Source organism: Cavia porcellus, unplaced genomic scaffold (assembly GCF_034190915.1).
Source record: "Cavia porcellus strain 051 isolate PalLab524CR breed Dunkin Hartley unplaced genomic scaffold, mCavPor4.1 scaffold_2, whole genome shotgun sequence".
Lineage (NCBI taxonomy): Eukaryota > Metazoa > Chordata > Mammalia > Rodentia > Caviidae > Cavia > Cavia porcellus.
The window spans coordinates 121,022,613-121,038,805 of NW_026947485.1; the positions used below are offsets into that span (position 1 = coordinate 121,022,613).

The window sequence follows — 16,193 nt, forward strand, 5'->3', positions numbered from 1 at the left end:
GCCCTAGCTCAACCCCTCTACAAGGCCACTAAGGGTCCCTTATCAGAACCCCTGGACCTTACTAGGCCCATTCATGCCTCCTTGAAAAAATTAAAAGAGGCTCTCCTAAAAGCTCCAGCTATTACCCTTCCTGATCCCACCCACCCTTTCATCCTATACACTACTTGTCAGGGCCACAATGCTATAGGTGTACTAGGACACAAAACAGGACCTTCTTTTCAAGCAGTAGCTTACTTGTCAAAACAGTTAGATCACACAGTAAAAGGATGGGTGCCTTGTCTCGAGCTCTTGCAGCTGCAGCCCTCTTGACACAGGAAGCTAAAACGTTTACATTAGGGCAATCTATTACAGTACACTCATCACATATGCGACCTTATCTCACATAAGGTGCTCCCTGCCCTAATGACCCCTTCTCACCTTCAACAGGTACACTTAGCTCTCTCTCAAGACCCTTCCATCTCTATTGCAACTAGTGCTCCTCTTAATTCAGCCACCTTCTTCCCACCTCAGAGGGCCATCCTCACCATGACTGTTTTGAGTTTTTACAGATGACTCCCACCCTTTTCCCTCACATCAGTAGCACACCTCTCTCTTTGGCCTTTGACACCTTGTTCAAAGATGGCAGTTCAACAAACACAGGCAACCAGAAGAAGGCAGGATATGCAATAGTTAAACAGTCAAAAGTTATAGAGGCAAATCCACTGCCACCTGGGACCTCTTCCCAGAGGGCAGAACTTATTGCCCTCACAAGGGCTCTTACACTAACAAAAGACAAGATTATAAATATATACACTGAGTCAAAGTATACATTTAGCATTTTACACACTCATGCCTCTATCTGGCAAGAACGGGGTTTTATTACCACTCAGGGAACCCCCATCTTAATGTTCCCCTTATCCTTAAACTTCTAGAGGAAGCTCAACTTCCAAAGCAGGCAGCAATTATTCATTGTAAAGGACACCAAAACTCTATAGATCCTATTGCTCAAGGCAATGCCTTTGCAGATTCACAAGCCAAGTTAGCTGCACAAAGGCCCTGCCCTTCTCATCTTCTCCAGTTAGTCCCAAACAGTCTACCTCAGCTCAATTATTCACCAGAGCAGTTACAGATACTTCATAAACCAGATTACACACAAAACACTCAGGGATGGATTTTTCAGGGATCTAAACTTGTTCTCCCACATCAACAGGCCTCAGACATCATCACTGACGTACACAACTGTTTTCATATAGGATCACAGGCCCTATACAAACTCTTAGCCCCAATAGTCACACACCCTTCTCTAAAAGCTATCATTCTTAAGATTACTCACATCTGTGATCTCTGTGCCAGGATGTCTCCTCAGGGACATATGGCACCCCTTTCCTTTCCTACACATCAGTTTCGAGGACACATCCCTGGTCAGGACTGGCAGATAGATTTTACACACATGCCCCGCCACAAGACTCTCAAATGTCTTCTCACCTTTGTTTGTACCTTTTCAGGATGGATAGAAGTCTTTCCCACAACCAGGGAAACTGCTGATGTAGTTACCAAAATCATATTACAAGAAATCATTCCAAGGTCTACCTCAGGTATTCAGTCAGATAATGGTCCCACCTTTATTTCTCAGATCACTCAACAGGTATCCTCCAGCTTACACATCACCTGGCACCTACACATCCCATACCATCCACAGTCCTCAAGGAAAAGTAGAAAAGGCAAATGGCCTCATAAAGACACACCTTACAAAACTCACTTTAGAACTACACCAACCTTGGCCTCAACTTTTGCCCTTAGCCTTAGCCAAGCTCAGGGCACTTCCCCAGGCTCCTACTTTCTTAAGTCCTTTTGAACTTATGTACAGCACGCCATTCTTACTCCACAATCTTCCTACTCCCCAAAATCCCCCTCCCCTGGCTGACCATGTCCCAGTCCTCTCCTTCCTCTGACACCTGTTGCGACAACATGCTGGTCTCTGCCTTCCACAATCCTCTGGAGAAAACAAACTAGATTCTCCCATATCCCCAGGAGATCTAATTTATCTCAAATGTTCTACATCCACAGGACTACAACCAAGGTGAAGTGGCCCCTACATGGTCTACTTGGTTACCCCTACAGCGGTCAATGTCGCTCCCATCCTGGTTTCACATCACTCAGGCTAAGAGGTGACCTCACAGCCCCAAATCTGATCATTCTGAGTGGTCATCTCATCTTCTGTCACCTACCCATCTCTGTTTCATGAAGGCCTCACAGCCACAGTTAACAGGCTAAGTCATGTTTTGCTATCCAATTTGGTTCTTAATTTCTTATGTTCTATTAATGATCATTTTTACAACAGGACTCTTGACAGTCTTTCCTAGAGACTCCCACATCATGCATAAGATCATCTTCATAATGTTCTATGTGATAACTGTCGTAGTTCTTTCTACCCTCAGCTGTCTGGTTTAAACGTTATGTCCCTGAAAGCCTAAGCCCTTACCTTCCCTGTACTGGTACAGCCACTGCCTCTCCTACTGCCCCTATTTTTTCCAGTTCAACTCCTGGACCAGAGACAAGTTTTACATGCCTACCCTCCTAACTTTTATGCTTTTAGATGGAGGAGTAATCACCTCTCATAATTTCACTCCTTCTAACCTCACACTTATTTTTCAGAATTCTACCTCACTATGATAATGATCCTACCTCAACATCATCCTGATACAATAACATGTCTAAATCAAAGGCACCTTTCCCTCTACCTCACCTGAGTCCTTAAATGTGACAGTGCCATGTCTCCTCATAACCTCATGTCTCTTTGTTTTTCCAGTCTGACATAGGCGCATTGACCAGTGAAGTTGTCCTGGCTAAAACACCTGGCGTCAGTGTCTACCTGGGCATCAACCGTCATCTCTTCGACTCCCCTAGGCTCCAGTACAGCACCCCCTGCCAGCAGGAAGTAGTTAAAGACAGAAATCTTCGCCCCTTTTCATAATAATCATAAGACAGGATATGAAAGGGTTTTCGCCCAGATGGGACACTGTAGCCAGAAAAGACCTCAGCTGGAATCAGGGAACTCCTGTCTCCCCCACCCCTAGAGATTTACCTGTAACTCTATCTCCCCCTGTTATGGTTTGATAACTAGTGGTCAACTTGCCAGCTGGATTACATCAGCATGCATTGAGAGAAGATGCTCCACCTGAGAAGCATAAGTAGGATAAATAGGTGGAGAAGAAGAGAGGTGTGGAGAAGGACTGAGGCATTATGGAGCATTGTTGGTTCTCCTACGAGTTGCTGTCTGAGCTGTTGGTTCTCCTGGAAAAGCTTTGGTCTTCACATCGAGCATTGCTTCCTGGCTCCAGAGGGGAAGACATGTGCTGCCTGGTCTCGGTTCATACCCGACTGTGCTTGTCATTGGAGGAGCTCGGGTCCTCTGTGTCACTGAGGACAGCTGTGGTGCCTTTCAGGACAGCCCCGCTCTTTGTTGTGACTGTGACTTCTCGGCTCCAGTGTAGAACCCTCATCCCACTAGCACAGCTCCTTTATCGTGCTGGCATAGACTTTCTGGCTTTCACCGCTGACCCTTGGGTCTTCCTGGCATGAATCCATAAAAGAGACTGGCGTGATTCCTTCTTGTGGGCCCTGGACTTCCAGTTGGACTCGTGGAGGCATTGTCCTGAGCTCTGGGTTTTTATCTGGATTTATGTGGGACACTGCCATGGGGTTTAGACTCTTGACTAATTAATCTATGTCATTGGTGTTGTGGATAGATTTCCTACATTCTCCTGTGTTAACTTCTGGTGACCATTATAAAAATATTATAAACTCCATGTCCTGATCTGAATTGTTCTCTGTGTACAACCGCTGACTACAACACCCCCCACCCTTCGGAATCTGCCCCTGGCGCCAAACGTGTGCCAGTGAAATACCTGTGCATCCCTAATGGCCCTAGGGCACTACCCTAAGCTTATGCTACTTATATCCCCCCACACCACGTGTCCGCGGGAGAGATTGCCAGACTTCAGCGGCCAGCGGGTCTCAGTCATCTCTCTCCGTGTTCTCAGAATAAAGGCCACTTTTGTTTTATACTTTACATCTTTTGGAAATAATCCTATCAAATATTAATATGATAAAGCAACACTGATAATTTTCTGACAGCATGGAATTTAGTTCCCTGTGAACAATGAGAGCTTAGACTCCCTGTACTTATATGATGAGCTTAACTGTGATCGCCTTCCGCATTCATCATCACATGTGACCCGCAGAGGAAGTCTCTATGTTTGGAAATATTATTTTCTTTACCATGAGTGAGATTAAACTTATCAAAGAACACACTTTACAGGCAATGGGCAGCTCTTTATTGGAAGATCAAAGCACCTAAATACATAGGGTCAGACCTGCAGATCCATGCAATTTTATCATAACCATCATGACCTAGAAAGTTTAATGCCTTCTCTGAGCCATCAGATCTCCAGAATATTAAACTTAATCCGTCTTCACAGCCTTATTAGACTGGACTTTAGGGTAAAGCCCAGATCAGCAAAAAGGCTGGCCCATGCTTTTGAAGTTGGTCTGACTGATGGACCAAGTCAATCCAGGGGGGACTTGAAACGGAAGCCTCTGACTCTTAGTCTGCACTGTGGTCAGGATAGCATTCACTGTCACTCTCCACTGAAAATAATGCTTGAGTTGTTTCTCATGAAATAATGTTTTCAAAATTATACTTTGTGCTTACATATTTTGCTGCATCCCTGTGGTAGTCAATCAAATTCCATGTCAGCACTGTTCTATGGTGGTATCTACATGCTCTAGATGTTGCTAAACAGCTGAAAATACCTGGTCAATGTGATTAGTATTTGCAAAAGCCGGTGTTAAGGAAAACAGACCACATCTAATCCAAAAAGATGGAAGCCCTCAAAACATTAATTGAGATTTTGGAGTAGAGAAATAAAACTGTCGGTTCAAGATTGTAACACAGAAATTCAGTTTAAGTTTCCTATGTCTCTGATTCAGAGATTTTAGAATTGTCCACTCATAAACATGTAAGTTAATTCTTTAAAATACATCTCTTCTATACATATTACATAAATGTATATATTTGTATTTATTAGGACATTTTTTTTTTTTTTGTCTTTTTCCTTTTTATCGGTACCAGGGATCAAACTCACGACTGCCTGCTTTCAAGGCAGGTGCTTATGCTGCTGAGCTAAACCCCCAGCCCCCTATATTTGTATTTATTACAGATTTATACATTTTTTTATATTCTATATCTGTGTACATGTGAATACACACACATACCTAGTTTGCCACTGTTTCTCTGAATAATGGGAGAAATCTTAGAAATAAGCTCTTTTTTGTAAAAAATTTGTAAATTTTTCTACGAAAACATCTTTATTACCTAAGTAATGGTGTCTACCATCACTTTTTTTAAACATTGATGTTTTTCCACTACTTTATTGTAACATTAAACATGTTCAATTTTTAGTTTTTCTCCTAATATTTTAAAGGTAACCAGCACAAATTTAAGTACTCAAAATTATAATCATATCTTGCAATAGCCAAAATTATTCAATCAAAATTAGATCTATACACCTAGGTCTATATTTCCTCATTAGATATAGGAAGATTAGGTCTCTTGTTTTTCTTTCACGTTTGAAAATCTTGCTAAATCTAAATGCCCATTCTCTACTATTTCAAGTATAAACTTGTTTTGGCTATACGTTCATGATAGTGCTTTTAAATATGTGATAAAATGATAACCTTACACAAAGTGGTAAACCAATTTAATACTTTTAGGACTCTACTAAACAATGCAGCTTATCCTGACAGCCAGTTTCTGACATGTGGAAGAGTAGGGCAATAGTCAGCAATACCTAAGAAGTAGGACCAAGTAAACATGTAGTTTTTCTAGAAACAGACCATTAATACTCAGAAGGGAAAAAGATCAGGCCAGTACAGATCATTCACACTGAGAGTTTTGGCAACTAGTAAAAACATGTTTTATAAAGATGAGAAAAAATAAATAAAGGCTGTGGTAAAGTTAGGTTTTTAAAAGTCAGAATGTGTAATTACGGTTATGAATAGAAGATTTTAATATTCCCTATATGTGCACCAAATGTGTGTAACAACAATCAGATTTCCAGAGTCTCCAAATACCTTATAAAATAATATGAACATGTTCAAAGGGTTGGAGGAGGGCTCTGAAGAGAACTGCAGTGACAGCAGGGTTATGGCTGTTCTTTTCAGTTGGCTCACTTTTTAACCAAATAATGCGCTTCCTATTTCTATTCTTTTTTTTTCTATTTAAAGAGAAAAACAAAACAAAACAAAACAGTAAAAGGGTACAAGTAATACAGAATTTCAAGAGAAAAAATATACAGTAAGCAATCACTAGTTAATAGATTACATATTGTCATCTCAGAAAGTTGTCCAGATTACAAAATTAAAGCATACAAAGTGGACATTAATACAGTGAGATTCCTATTTCTATACTTGCCCAGCACCCAGATTTGTTTCTAAGTCTGTGGCTTAGCCACATAGCACCAGGTTTTCAATGGAAGCTAAAACCAACCTTGTGCTCTGGAGAAAACTAAGAACTGTGACTGCAGAAGGGATCTAAGACTGTGTAATCTAAGCCTGTGTTCTCAGGAGAAAGCCCGTCATTCCCTTGCCCTCAGAGACATGGATAAGGATGCACACAGCACCAGTAACAAACAAAAGGAAAAGGAGTTTCACAATGGGAACAAATTTTACACCCCACAAGACAGAAGAGAAATATAAGAGGGGAAATGAGATTTTTTTATTCGCATCTGTGATCCAAGATTCATTTATTCATTTATTTATTTATTTTGGTCTTTTTGAGACAGAGTCTCACTGTGCAGTTCAGGCTGGCCTTGAGCTCACTTTGTTGCCTAGGCTGGTCTCAAACTCTCAATGATCCTCCTGCCTCAGCCTCCAGAGTGCTGGACAGGCATGAGCCACCACACCCTGCTAATCCTAAATTCTTAATTCTGAGAGCCAACAATCCCCTTTTCATTTGAATAAGATCAAACTAAATTTTCTGTTACTAGCAATTCAAGAACTATCATACAAAATCTAATAGCTATTTTCTAATATATGTATTTCTGGATATTTAGACACATTACTGAAAATATGGTGAAATGAAACTGTGCTGTGGAAGAATTTTAGTTGTTTTACTTGACAATAAGATTTGATCAGCTTACTTCCAATTTTATATTTCAGGGGAAAATGGTAGACAGATAGGTAAAGACACATATATATCTTTATAGTGCTGAAATATATTTTCTCTGGTAATGTTTCAATTTTTAATCTTGTATAAATAAAAAGATAAGGAATATCCAATCTTTCAAAGTCCCTACGGCACCACAATCTTATTATATAAGAAAGTATATTTTGGTAAAAATATGATAACAAACTATTTCATAACAAACTACATATCTATATCTATATCATCTATATCTCTATATATACATATCAAATATTTTAAATTACTGTTACATTTCCCAGAGTTCAACATTACTATTAAACACCTACCACTAAGAAAGACTTATTTTATACTATTTCATCATTCTAAGAATGGCTTAAGGAACTGACCAGGGCAAATCTTTAAAAAAAAAAAAAAAAAAAAAAGATTTAATGCCCATTCCCCTGAGAGTCTAGAAATAATTAATGTTTTCTGGAGTTTAGATATGTATCAATAAACTCTTCAGGTTTTATATATTATATTTTAATATTTAAAGCCTGCTCATTTATGAATAAGAATATATTTGATAAAATAATTAGTAAAGTTGCTCCAGGCACTGATGGAGAAAATGGATTTTTGTACAAAGAGAGAGAAAATTTGTAATGAATGTAATGTGAACAAGAACATGTACCTGTATGTAGACCTCAAGGAAATAAAAGCACTGAGATTAGAATGCAGGCAACTCTTGTTCATTAGAAAATAATAGGGAGGGGCTGGGAATTTAGCTCAATGGCATAAGCGCCTGCCTTGCAAGCAGGCAGTCGTGAGTTCGATCCCTGGTACCGATAAAAACGAAAAAGACAAAAAAAAAAAAAAAAAAAAATAGGGTGAGACATCATTCCTTTTCAAAATGCATGAGTTGTACACTAACTGAACACATTCAGCCATGCAGAATTAAACTCCACAAGAAGATGAAAAAGATATCTAAAATGATCTGTAACAGTTAGGAAAAATTTTAAAAGGTCGTTGTGCAAGCAAAAGTAGTATTTTTGTAGGCTTAATATTGAATATTCCAAATGTTAAAGACAACTGCACCTCTTGTGTAGCTGTGTAGAATACACACTCTTTTATTACTGACCTTTAATTTTGTAATATAAAAAACAGATTCAAATCATTATTAGTGCTAACCAGGTTCTATTATTCTTAATTCAAGTGTAGATTGCTAGTATTCTCAGATGTGCTTCTTTAGTGAATAAAATAGTAATTTAACATATTAAAAATATGAAAAGATTTTCAAAGACTGTTGATAAAAGCCCCAGTTACCACTGTCTTAATTTCTCTGTATGACACAGATCACATAAGAAGCTCTTTATAAACTTTTGAAACCTCTATCCTCACCACCTGTTCAGATCAGGGTCGTATGTTCAATTTTTATTGAAGTAAATTACACAAATTTTAATTTTCTAAACATATATAGAGGAGTGCAGTTTTTGTGACAGACAGTAATTTCAGCTATATTACAAAAAATTTTACCCTATTTATAATTGCCACCCTATGAAGTGATTTTGTTTTTATTTTCATTTTGCTAGTTATTAGTAGTATTAAGCACATTTTTGCACATCTGTTGGCCATTTTTGTGTCTTCTTTGGAGAAATACAAGTTCTTTGCATACGTTTTAATTGACTTATTTTTTTTTTTGTTACTAAGTCTTATGAGTACCTTACATATTTTGAAAATTGATTTCTAACCAGATATTTAACCACAGATACTGTGTTCTAGCCTACAAGGTATCTTTCATTTTGTTAAATACTTCCTTTGTCATGCAGTTATTTTTCTTTTAGGTTAATACAATCCCACTTGTCACAGGCTTCCTTTTGGAGCTTTAGTATGATACCCAGAAAAACTTCACCAAGGCCAATGTCAAAGAATTTTCCTCTCAGTTTTTTTTTTTTCTAGAAATTTTATAGTTTCAGATTTTATTTTTTCAATCTTCAATCTACTTTGAATTTGCTACCTTACTATGGTAAGAAGGGTCCAGCAGACCTTTATGCTTTGCTTGTGGGAATGTAAACTGATGCAAATACTGTGAGACAGTTGAGAAGTTCACCGCAAAATTCAAAATAAAGCCACAGATGTATCCTTTTTCTAGGTGTATACTAAAAGGACATGAATTCAGTATCGCATAGAGAAGTCTGCACTACCTTATATGCAGGTATATATACCATCTGTATACCATGTATACACAAAGCCAAGACACACAGACATACTAAGTGTGTGTCCCCAAGAAAACAGAACAAATGCATTCCACTAAGCCTCCAATGCTGCTATTTGAAGCAATATAGATGAATCCGGATGCTGTTATACCCTAAGTGAAATAAGCCAGATAAAGGGAAAAACAGTATATGATCTTACTTATATGTGAAAGTGGAGAAAGAGTGAATCCATAGAAATGAAGAGAATGTCAGTTACTGGATGTGAGGAGGGAGGTGGAGATGGAGGAGATGTAGGTCAAAAGGTAGAAAGCTACAGTGTTGCAGGATGGCTAAATCTAAAATCCATAAATGCACATGAATACCAGAGTTGATAACACTGCATTGTTTACAGTGGGCACTCTCACCTCATAGCACAAAAGTTCATGCTGTGAGGCGCTAGATATGTCAGCTTGATCTATTGCTAAACAACATCCTGTATACCGCAAACATATACAATGGGGAAAAACAGAGCATAAAGGCTTTTACTTCTACATATACTTGAAATTTCAGTTTTCAGTCTACAAGTTAATTGGATGTGAATAACTTCCTTTTATATAAATCTAAAATCAGACCGTCTTCTAATATCAAAATAAATGATACAGTAAGAATTTCCCTTTAGGCAAAAGTAGAAAAAGATGCAAGGTACTAATGAGGAAATTTTATAAAGGAGATGAGATGAGTATGTGGTAGATTTAGTTAATTACAATTAACTGATTTATTGTTTGTCTACAAGAACTCTTCTGTGTCACTCTGATTTTGATCCTTCTCAGTGACATTTTCCCTTTCCAGACTTGTTTTATATAGAGTTTTTGTTTGTTTGTTTGTTTATTTCATAGGTACCAGAGATCGAACTCATGACTGCCTGCTTGCAAGGCAGGGGCTTATGCCGCTGAGCTAAATCCCCAGCCCAACTTGTTTTAAATTTTGTAATGATTTCCTCAATTTAAAGTATAAATGCTACTTACAGAGATACCAAAGGATCTTTGGACAATTACAAACATATAAGGACAATGGGAAAATTTATGTGAGAACAAATTTAATCTGATATTCTTTATAGTCAATAAATTGCATTTTATATGGGTTATTTTATTTGTAATATCAATTTTCTAATAGATATGTCTTCATTTGCTAAAAGATATAGGAAATTATTTGTATAACAAATTTATGACGATTTTATATGTCATAAAATTTAAATAAAAAATAAAACTTAGATTTGTGCTCCATAAGAAAAGCAACCTCATGCAATTTCATTGAAAAATGTTACTTATTGAAATTTAACCTTGCTATAATGTAAATATTTTTAAAACAGATCATATACTCAAATTAATAATGTTAATGTCAAAGTCAAAAATGTTTCAACATTTTACACAGAGATAGAAGGAAAGAGATGTTCTTGTGTAAATCTTTCTTTTTGGAGGCATTCTTATGAGACCAGTATCTGATGAATATCATAACACAGTTCCAAGACTGTAAAGACATAATTGATGTTATAATGTTATTAAACAGATTCTGGAAAAAATTTCAAAAGACACTTCCAAAAATTCTTTGAGACACAGCAACATAATTGGGTTAAATATTTCAGCCCTCAAGGTGACTCACTTGAAGGTACTGTATCTGCTACAGCTGCTTCAAAACATGAATCTCATTAGGTGTAATTAGATCTAGGAATATAATTTAGTTTAAAGGAATTTCTAGAATAGATCATAGATGTGTTTTTATACTCAATGAAATAATATGTTTCAAAAGCTGGAAATAGTATTCAATAAAGAAAAATAAAAACAGACCTCTGAAACTTGTAAAAGCAGGCTTTAGATAAATTAGATACATTAAAACAGGGATCAGTAAGCCAACATCTTCTATCTGGACATCCTGAAATGAAAATGATTATTAAATTAATGTTCTGTAACCAAGATGGTGATGTAACTCCATCATTAGAGAAGCAAGTGCAAAGTGTTATGCATCCTCTTTATAAATCAATGGGAAAAACACTTTGTGCACTTGCTGTTTGCAATGCAATTTAGAGGTTCTAATGCATAAGATGTGTATGAAAAAACACTTAGGAAGACTATGATCTGTAAAGGTGTATGAGTATGTTTATTCCTAAATTTATTTTATTCATTAAATCTAAACAGATATATTGAAACTGAGCAGAAAAATATGTTTGTTAGAGTGTGTTCTGTGTTAAAGAGAGACATTCATGTGGTTGTGCAGCATTACATCACAAATGAAACACTCTTTAACACCGTGTTGATTTCCTTAGTGTTTCTTTATGGGTGAGATGCAAATTGTCCCCCAAGAAACTCATTGCATTGAAGGTCTGGTTGTTGATGAATCTTTGAGAAGTGATTGGAAGATGAACGCTTTTACTTCATCGGTGGATTAATAAATCAAGCCATAATTTAATGGAATTATTAGAAGGTGGAGAAATCATGAGATGCTGTTTGTTTGACAAGAGTATGCTCAGGGAGCATACTCCTGGGGTTGTAGCTATTTACAGCCCCTAGCTCTCTGGTTCTTTCTTTCTTTCTTTCTTTCTTTCTTTCTTTCTTTCTTTCTTTCTTTCTTTCTTTCTTTCTTTCTTTCTTTCTTTCTTCTCAGTTAATATAAGCTTAACTGGAAACTTGGTTGGCTTGAAATTTATGAAGCGAATTTCTAGGTATGCCCTGGAGTCCTCAAAGATGATCTCAAGGTCTGTCTCTGCTGCACAGCCCCTTCCTCTCTGACACTCTTTCCCTGCTCCACTTCTCAGCCAACATAAATGGAGCAGCTTTCATCCAGCATGCACTTCTGCCATGGTATTACTGCCTCAGAGTCAGCCGATTATGAGCTAACACCATGAGCCGAATAAACCTTTTCCTCCTTTAACTTGTGGTGATGGGTATTTGGTCCCAGCTTTGGGAGAGCTGACTGAGGACCCGGAGAAGTGGATCTTTGCTGAGTCCAAAATATTCTGACCATGTGGTTTAGAATATTTCGCCAAATAGGTTGCAAGATAAATTTGGTCTGGTGTCAGGATGCAAGCTAGAGAAGTTCTGAAACACTGTAAGGTGAGCTTGATGGATGATTCTGGACAGCAATAAGAAGTCTAAAATACTAACAAGAATTCTGACAGTAAAGGCCAGGCTGAGCTCCACGTCTGTTCCTTAGCCCCTTTCTGAGGATATCTCAGTTGGGATCATTCATTAGCAATAGTTATCATATAATTATGCTCTGCACTTTAAGGAAGACTATGAGCCAGTAAATACATTTTGTGGAGATATGGAATTTGAATTAATTTATGATTACATTTCATTGAAAAGTTAAACACAACAAGAAAATCATACAGAAGGAACATAAATTAAAGGAGGACCCCAAATGAATCACAGTTTGGAATATAATTATGCATAATTTTTTTCAGGAAAGAATATGAGAATAAAAACATATAGTATTAGTCATATAATAATAGCAGTTCTAAATAAAAAAACACATCTGAAAATATTATGAAATAATACTCATGAACAAAATTATAAATATCTGGTTAAGAAAAAATGCATTGACCTGGAAACAACAGTTATCCTCCTTCAGAAGAACTAGTATAGATTCATCTCTTACCTTGTTCTAAAATGAAATCACAGTGGATCAAAGAACTACACTGAAACACAGAAATATTGAATCTGCTAGAAGATAATATACATAAAATTCTTGAAGACATAAGCATTAGGCAAGAAATTTCTTTACAGAACCCCAATTAAACATGAAACAGTATCAACAAACAACAAATGAAAGTATATAAAGTCAGAAGGCATCTTGACAGCAAAGGGAACAACCAGCACGTGATTACTTTTCATTGGCATTGCACTGACAAGCTCGAGGATGGGAGTAAGTTTTGCCTGCTACTCCTTGAACAGAGGACTAACACAAACTTAAATAATTAAATTTCCCAAAACAAAACACCTAATCATAAAGTGGGCAAATGACATGGATAAACACTTCTCAAAAGATTAAGTAAATGGGCCAATAAGTGCTTTAAAAATGTTCAATATCTTTGGCCTCTAGAGAAACAAATCAGAACAACATTGAGATTCCACCTTACCTCAGGAAGACTGGCTATTACCAGAACTCAACAAATAACAAAGGCTGGAAAGGTCACACGGGAAAAATAAAGCTTTCTACATTCTTTGTGGGAATGTAAAGTAATACAAACACTGCGGAGATCAATATAAAGATAACATTTGACTGAACTATTTCTCTTCTGGGTATCTTTCCCAAAGCTAGACATAAAATTACGACTCTGTGTACATAGTTACATTTAAAGTGGCACAATGCACAACAGCTGAATCACGGAGATGCCACATGTGACCATCAACATGTGAGTTAATACAAAAATATGTGCATGTATACATAGTCAAGCCACACCAAGCCATAAAGCGGGATACATTTAATCCATGTATAGGAAAGTGGATAGTTGGTGAGACCATAATCCTAACTGAAATAATTCAAGTGCAAAATAATATATATCACATAGTTTCTCTTATGTGAGTATCTTGATTCTCTCCCATTGCTGAGGCAAAATACTTGACACCCAAAATTAGGGAAAGAAAGGGTTATTTAGTGTACAGCTTTTGGAGGTTTCAGTCCATACACATCTGGCTCCACGGCAGGGTGGCATGCAGACGGCAGCCTCTCATAGTGGCTGCGAGTGACAAGAATGAAAGAGCAAAAGAGGAAGGTATGCTTCCTTCTTATACAAGCTGGAATACCTTGGGCAGTTGCAGCACTCACACTGCAATCCCAGCACTAGACAACAAACCAATCACAAATGCTACACTCAGCCGCCTTGGAAAAGTCCACCTGCCATGACCACATGAGGGTTTGGGGGGGGCGTTTAAACAAACTATAACCATAATAAACCTAAAGTGTACATGATTTTAAGAGTAAAATATAAGATGGAAAAAAATGAAGGCAGAATTTGTGGAGATGAGAAAGCATCTGAGAATGGGGGGAAAGAAGAGAGTAAAAACGACTAAAATGCACTATGTCTATGTAGCAATTCCCCAAGATCAAGATAATTGTCATATATTGCAAATAAATAATAATAATAAAATAAATAAGATACACAAAGGACACCTTTGAGAATTTCTATGAACAGTGAAGTTCACAGTCAGGACAAAAGGAAGAAAGAAGGGAGGCAGGAGAGGCTCGGGAAGGGGGAGGTTTGCTATTGAGTCACGTGAGCAGAGAGCTCCTAAAAGCAGGTTGCACAGTCTTAGCTTGAAAAGGAGGAAATGACAAGAGATTTCCCATCTTTCAGATTAGGCAATAAAGTAAATATATTATAAAATGAAACATCAGTTAAGAATTTATCACATCTCTGACTACATTGCTATGGCAGCACAACTATAATGAGTATCCTGCAATGTATTTATGTATCATTAGGGTTTACCAAAAATTGTGCATAGTAACTAGCTTGCTTTCTTCTATTGAATTTTTGATCTTTTGGTTTCATCTTACAGTTGAGATCCTGGCTCAGTTTTCCAGAGAGGTCTGGTGAAATATGTTAAGACTATACATAGAAACAGCCCTTCCTTGACCATGAGTTCTAGTAACAGGACCACACTCCTCCCTTCTCATGAGCAAGTCCTATGAGACCCAATAATTCAGGAATCATTTCCTATTCTTGTCTCTCAGGAACAATGCCTTCCCTCCTTTACTAAGAAGAAATCTGGCCAGTGCAGACATCTGCCCTTTTCAGTTTAGAGCCAGAAAGAATGTCTGTGCATTAGACTGTGCCCAGCCCCCAAGTATTGATCTGCAACTCTGGATCTTTAATTAAGTGTTGATGAAAAGAATCATTCATCCCATTTTATACTTCTAGGTGTGCCTGGCCTCTGCCCTCCCAGCATCTACTTTGATGAGTCTCACTGTTCTGCTATGAGCCTCCTTCATAGGACTGAGTTTGGCCCCTAACCTGAGCTCGCCAAATGCTGATGAGCCAAAGAACTGCAGAAGCAGGATGCCAAGTGGCAGAGTCATTCAGCTGCAATTGTAAAAATTAATTTTTTAAAAAGCGTGTTCAACACATCTGCATAATTTAATGCTTAAATTTGGATATCATGATTTGTGCTGCTTACATACTTAATAGTTCATTATAGAAGGTGATGTTTCTGAGAGTTTACTCCACCATTTTCTTCTTTTTGATGATTTTGTTTTATAATTCTGATACTGTAGTTCTGCACTCCTTGAAGTATCCTAATCTTTCAATTTTCCTTGTCCTTGAACTTTGATGGGATATTTTTTACTACATTTTCCTTTCTAATAATTGTTCATTATTTATTGATATTCCTTTTATTCAAGAATGTTAATCAATAGCTGGGATAGTATTATCGGCTCATAAAATTTTTAAAATATTAAAATATGCCAACTTCCTGGCTGAAAAATTAAGAAAAAAAAAAACAAGTGTCTTTCATTAAAGACATTAAATTAAATAGGGATAATAATTAGAACTAAGAACTTTACCTGCTGTAGTTGTCTCTTCTTCATCTGAAGCTGCTTAAAGGAGGAAAGGGAAGTGAAATAGGGACCAGAGAGTGGACAGGAAGGGAAGAGATGGAGAGATGGATGGAGAGAAAGAGAGGGATAGAGAAGCAGGGAGGGAGGGAGAGAGGGAGAGAGAGCGTGAGATTAATTCAAATATTTCACATTTATAGTGATCACAATCCCCTGACTTCTACATCCTATATTCCTTTGATTATCTAAAGACAGATTCATAAGTATTTACATTTAATTGAAAATAATATAAT

The 16,193-nt window shown here is 37.3% G+C and overlaps 1 protein-coding gene across 6 annotated transcripts in view; it reads right to left on the minus strand.

The window, feature by feature from the left end:
- Edil3 (EGF like repeats and discoidin domains 3) overlaps nt 1-16,193 on the minus strand; it is a 409,108-nt gene that overhangs the window by 251,362 nt on the left and 141,553 nt on the right. For 3 of the 6 annotated variants that reach the window (XM_063245304.1, XM_013143610.3, XM_063245306.1), the window contains exon 3: nt 15,910-15,942. The exons of 1 other annotated variant lie outside the window; for it this stretch is intronic. In XM_063245304.1, the coding sequence (XP_063101374.1) occupies nt 15,910-15,942 (33 nt within the window). The remainder of the gene's footprint in view (nt 1-15,909; nt 15,943-16,193) is intronic. 2 more of the 6 variants (XM_063245305.1, XM_003479468.5) reach the window with 1 other exon arrangement.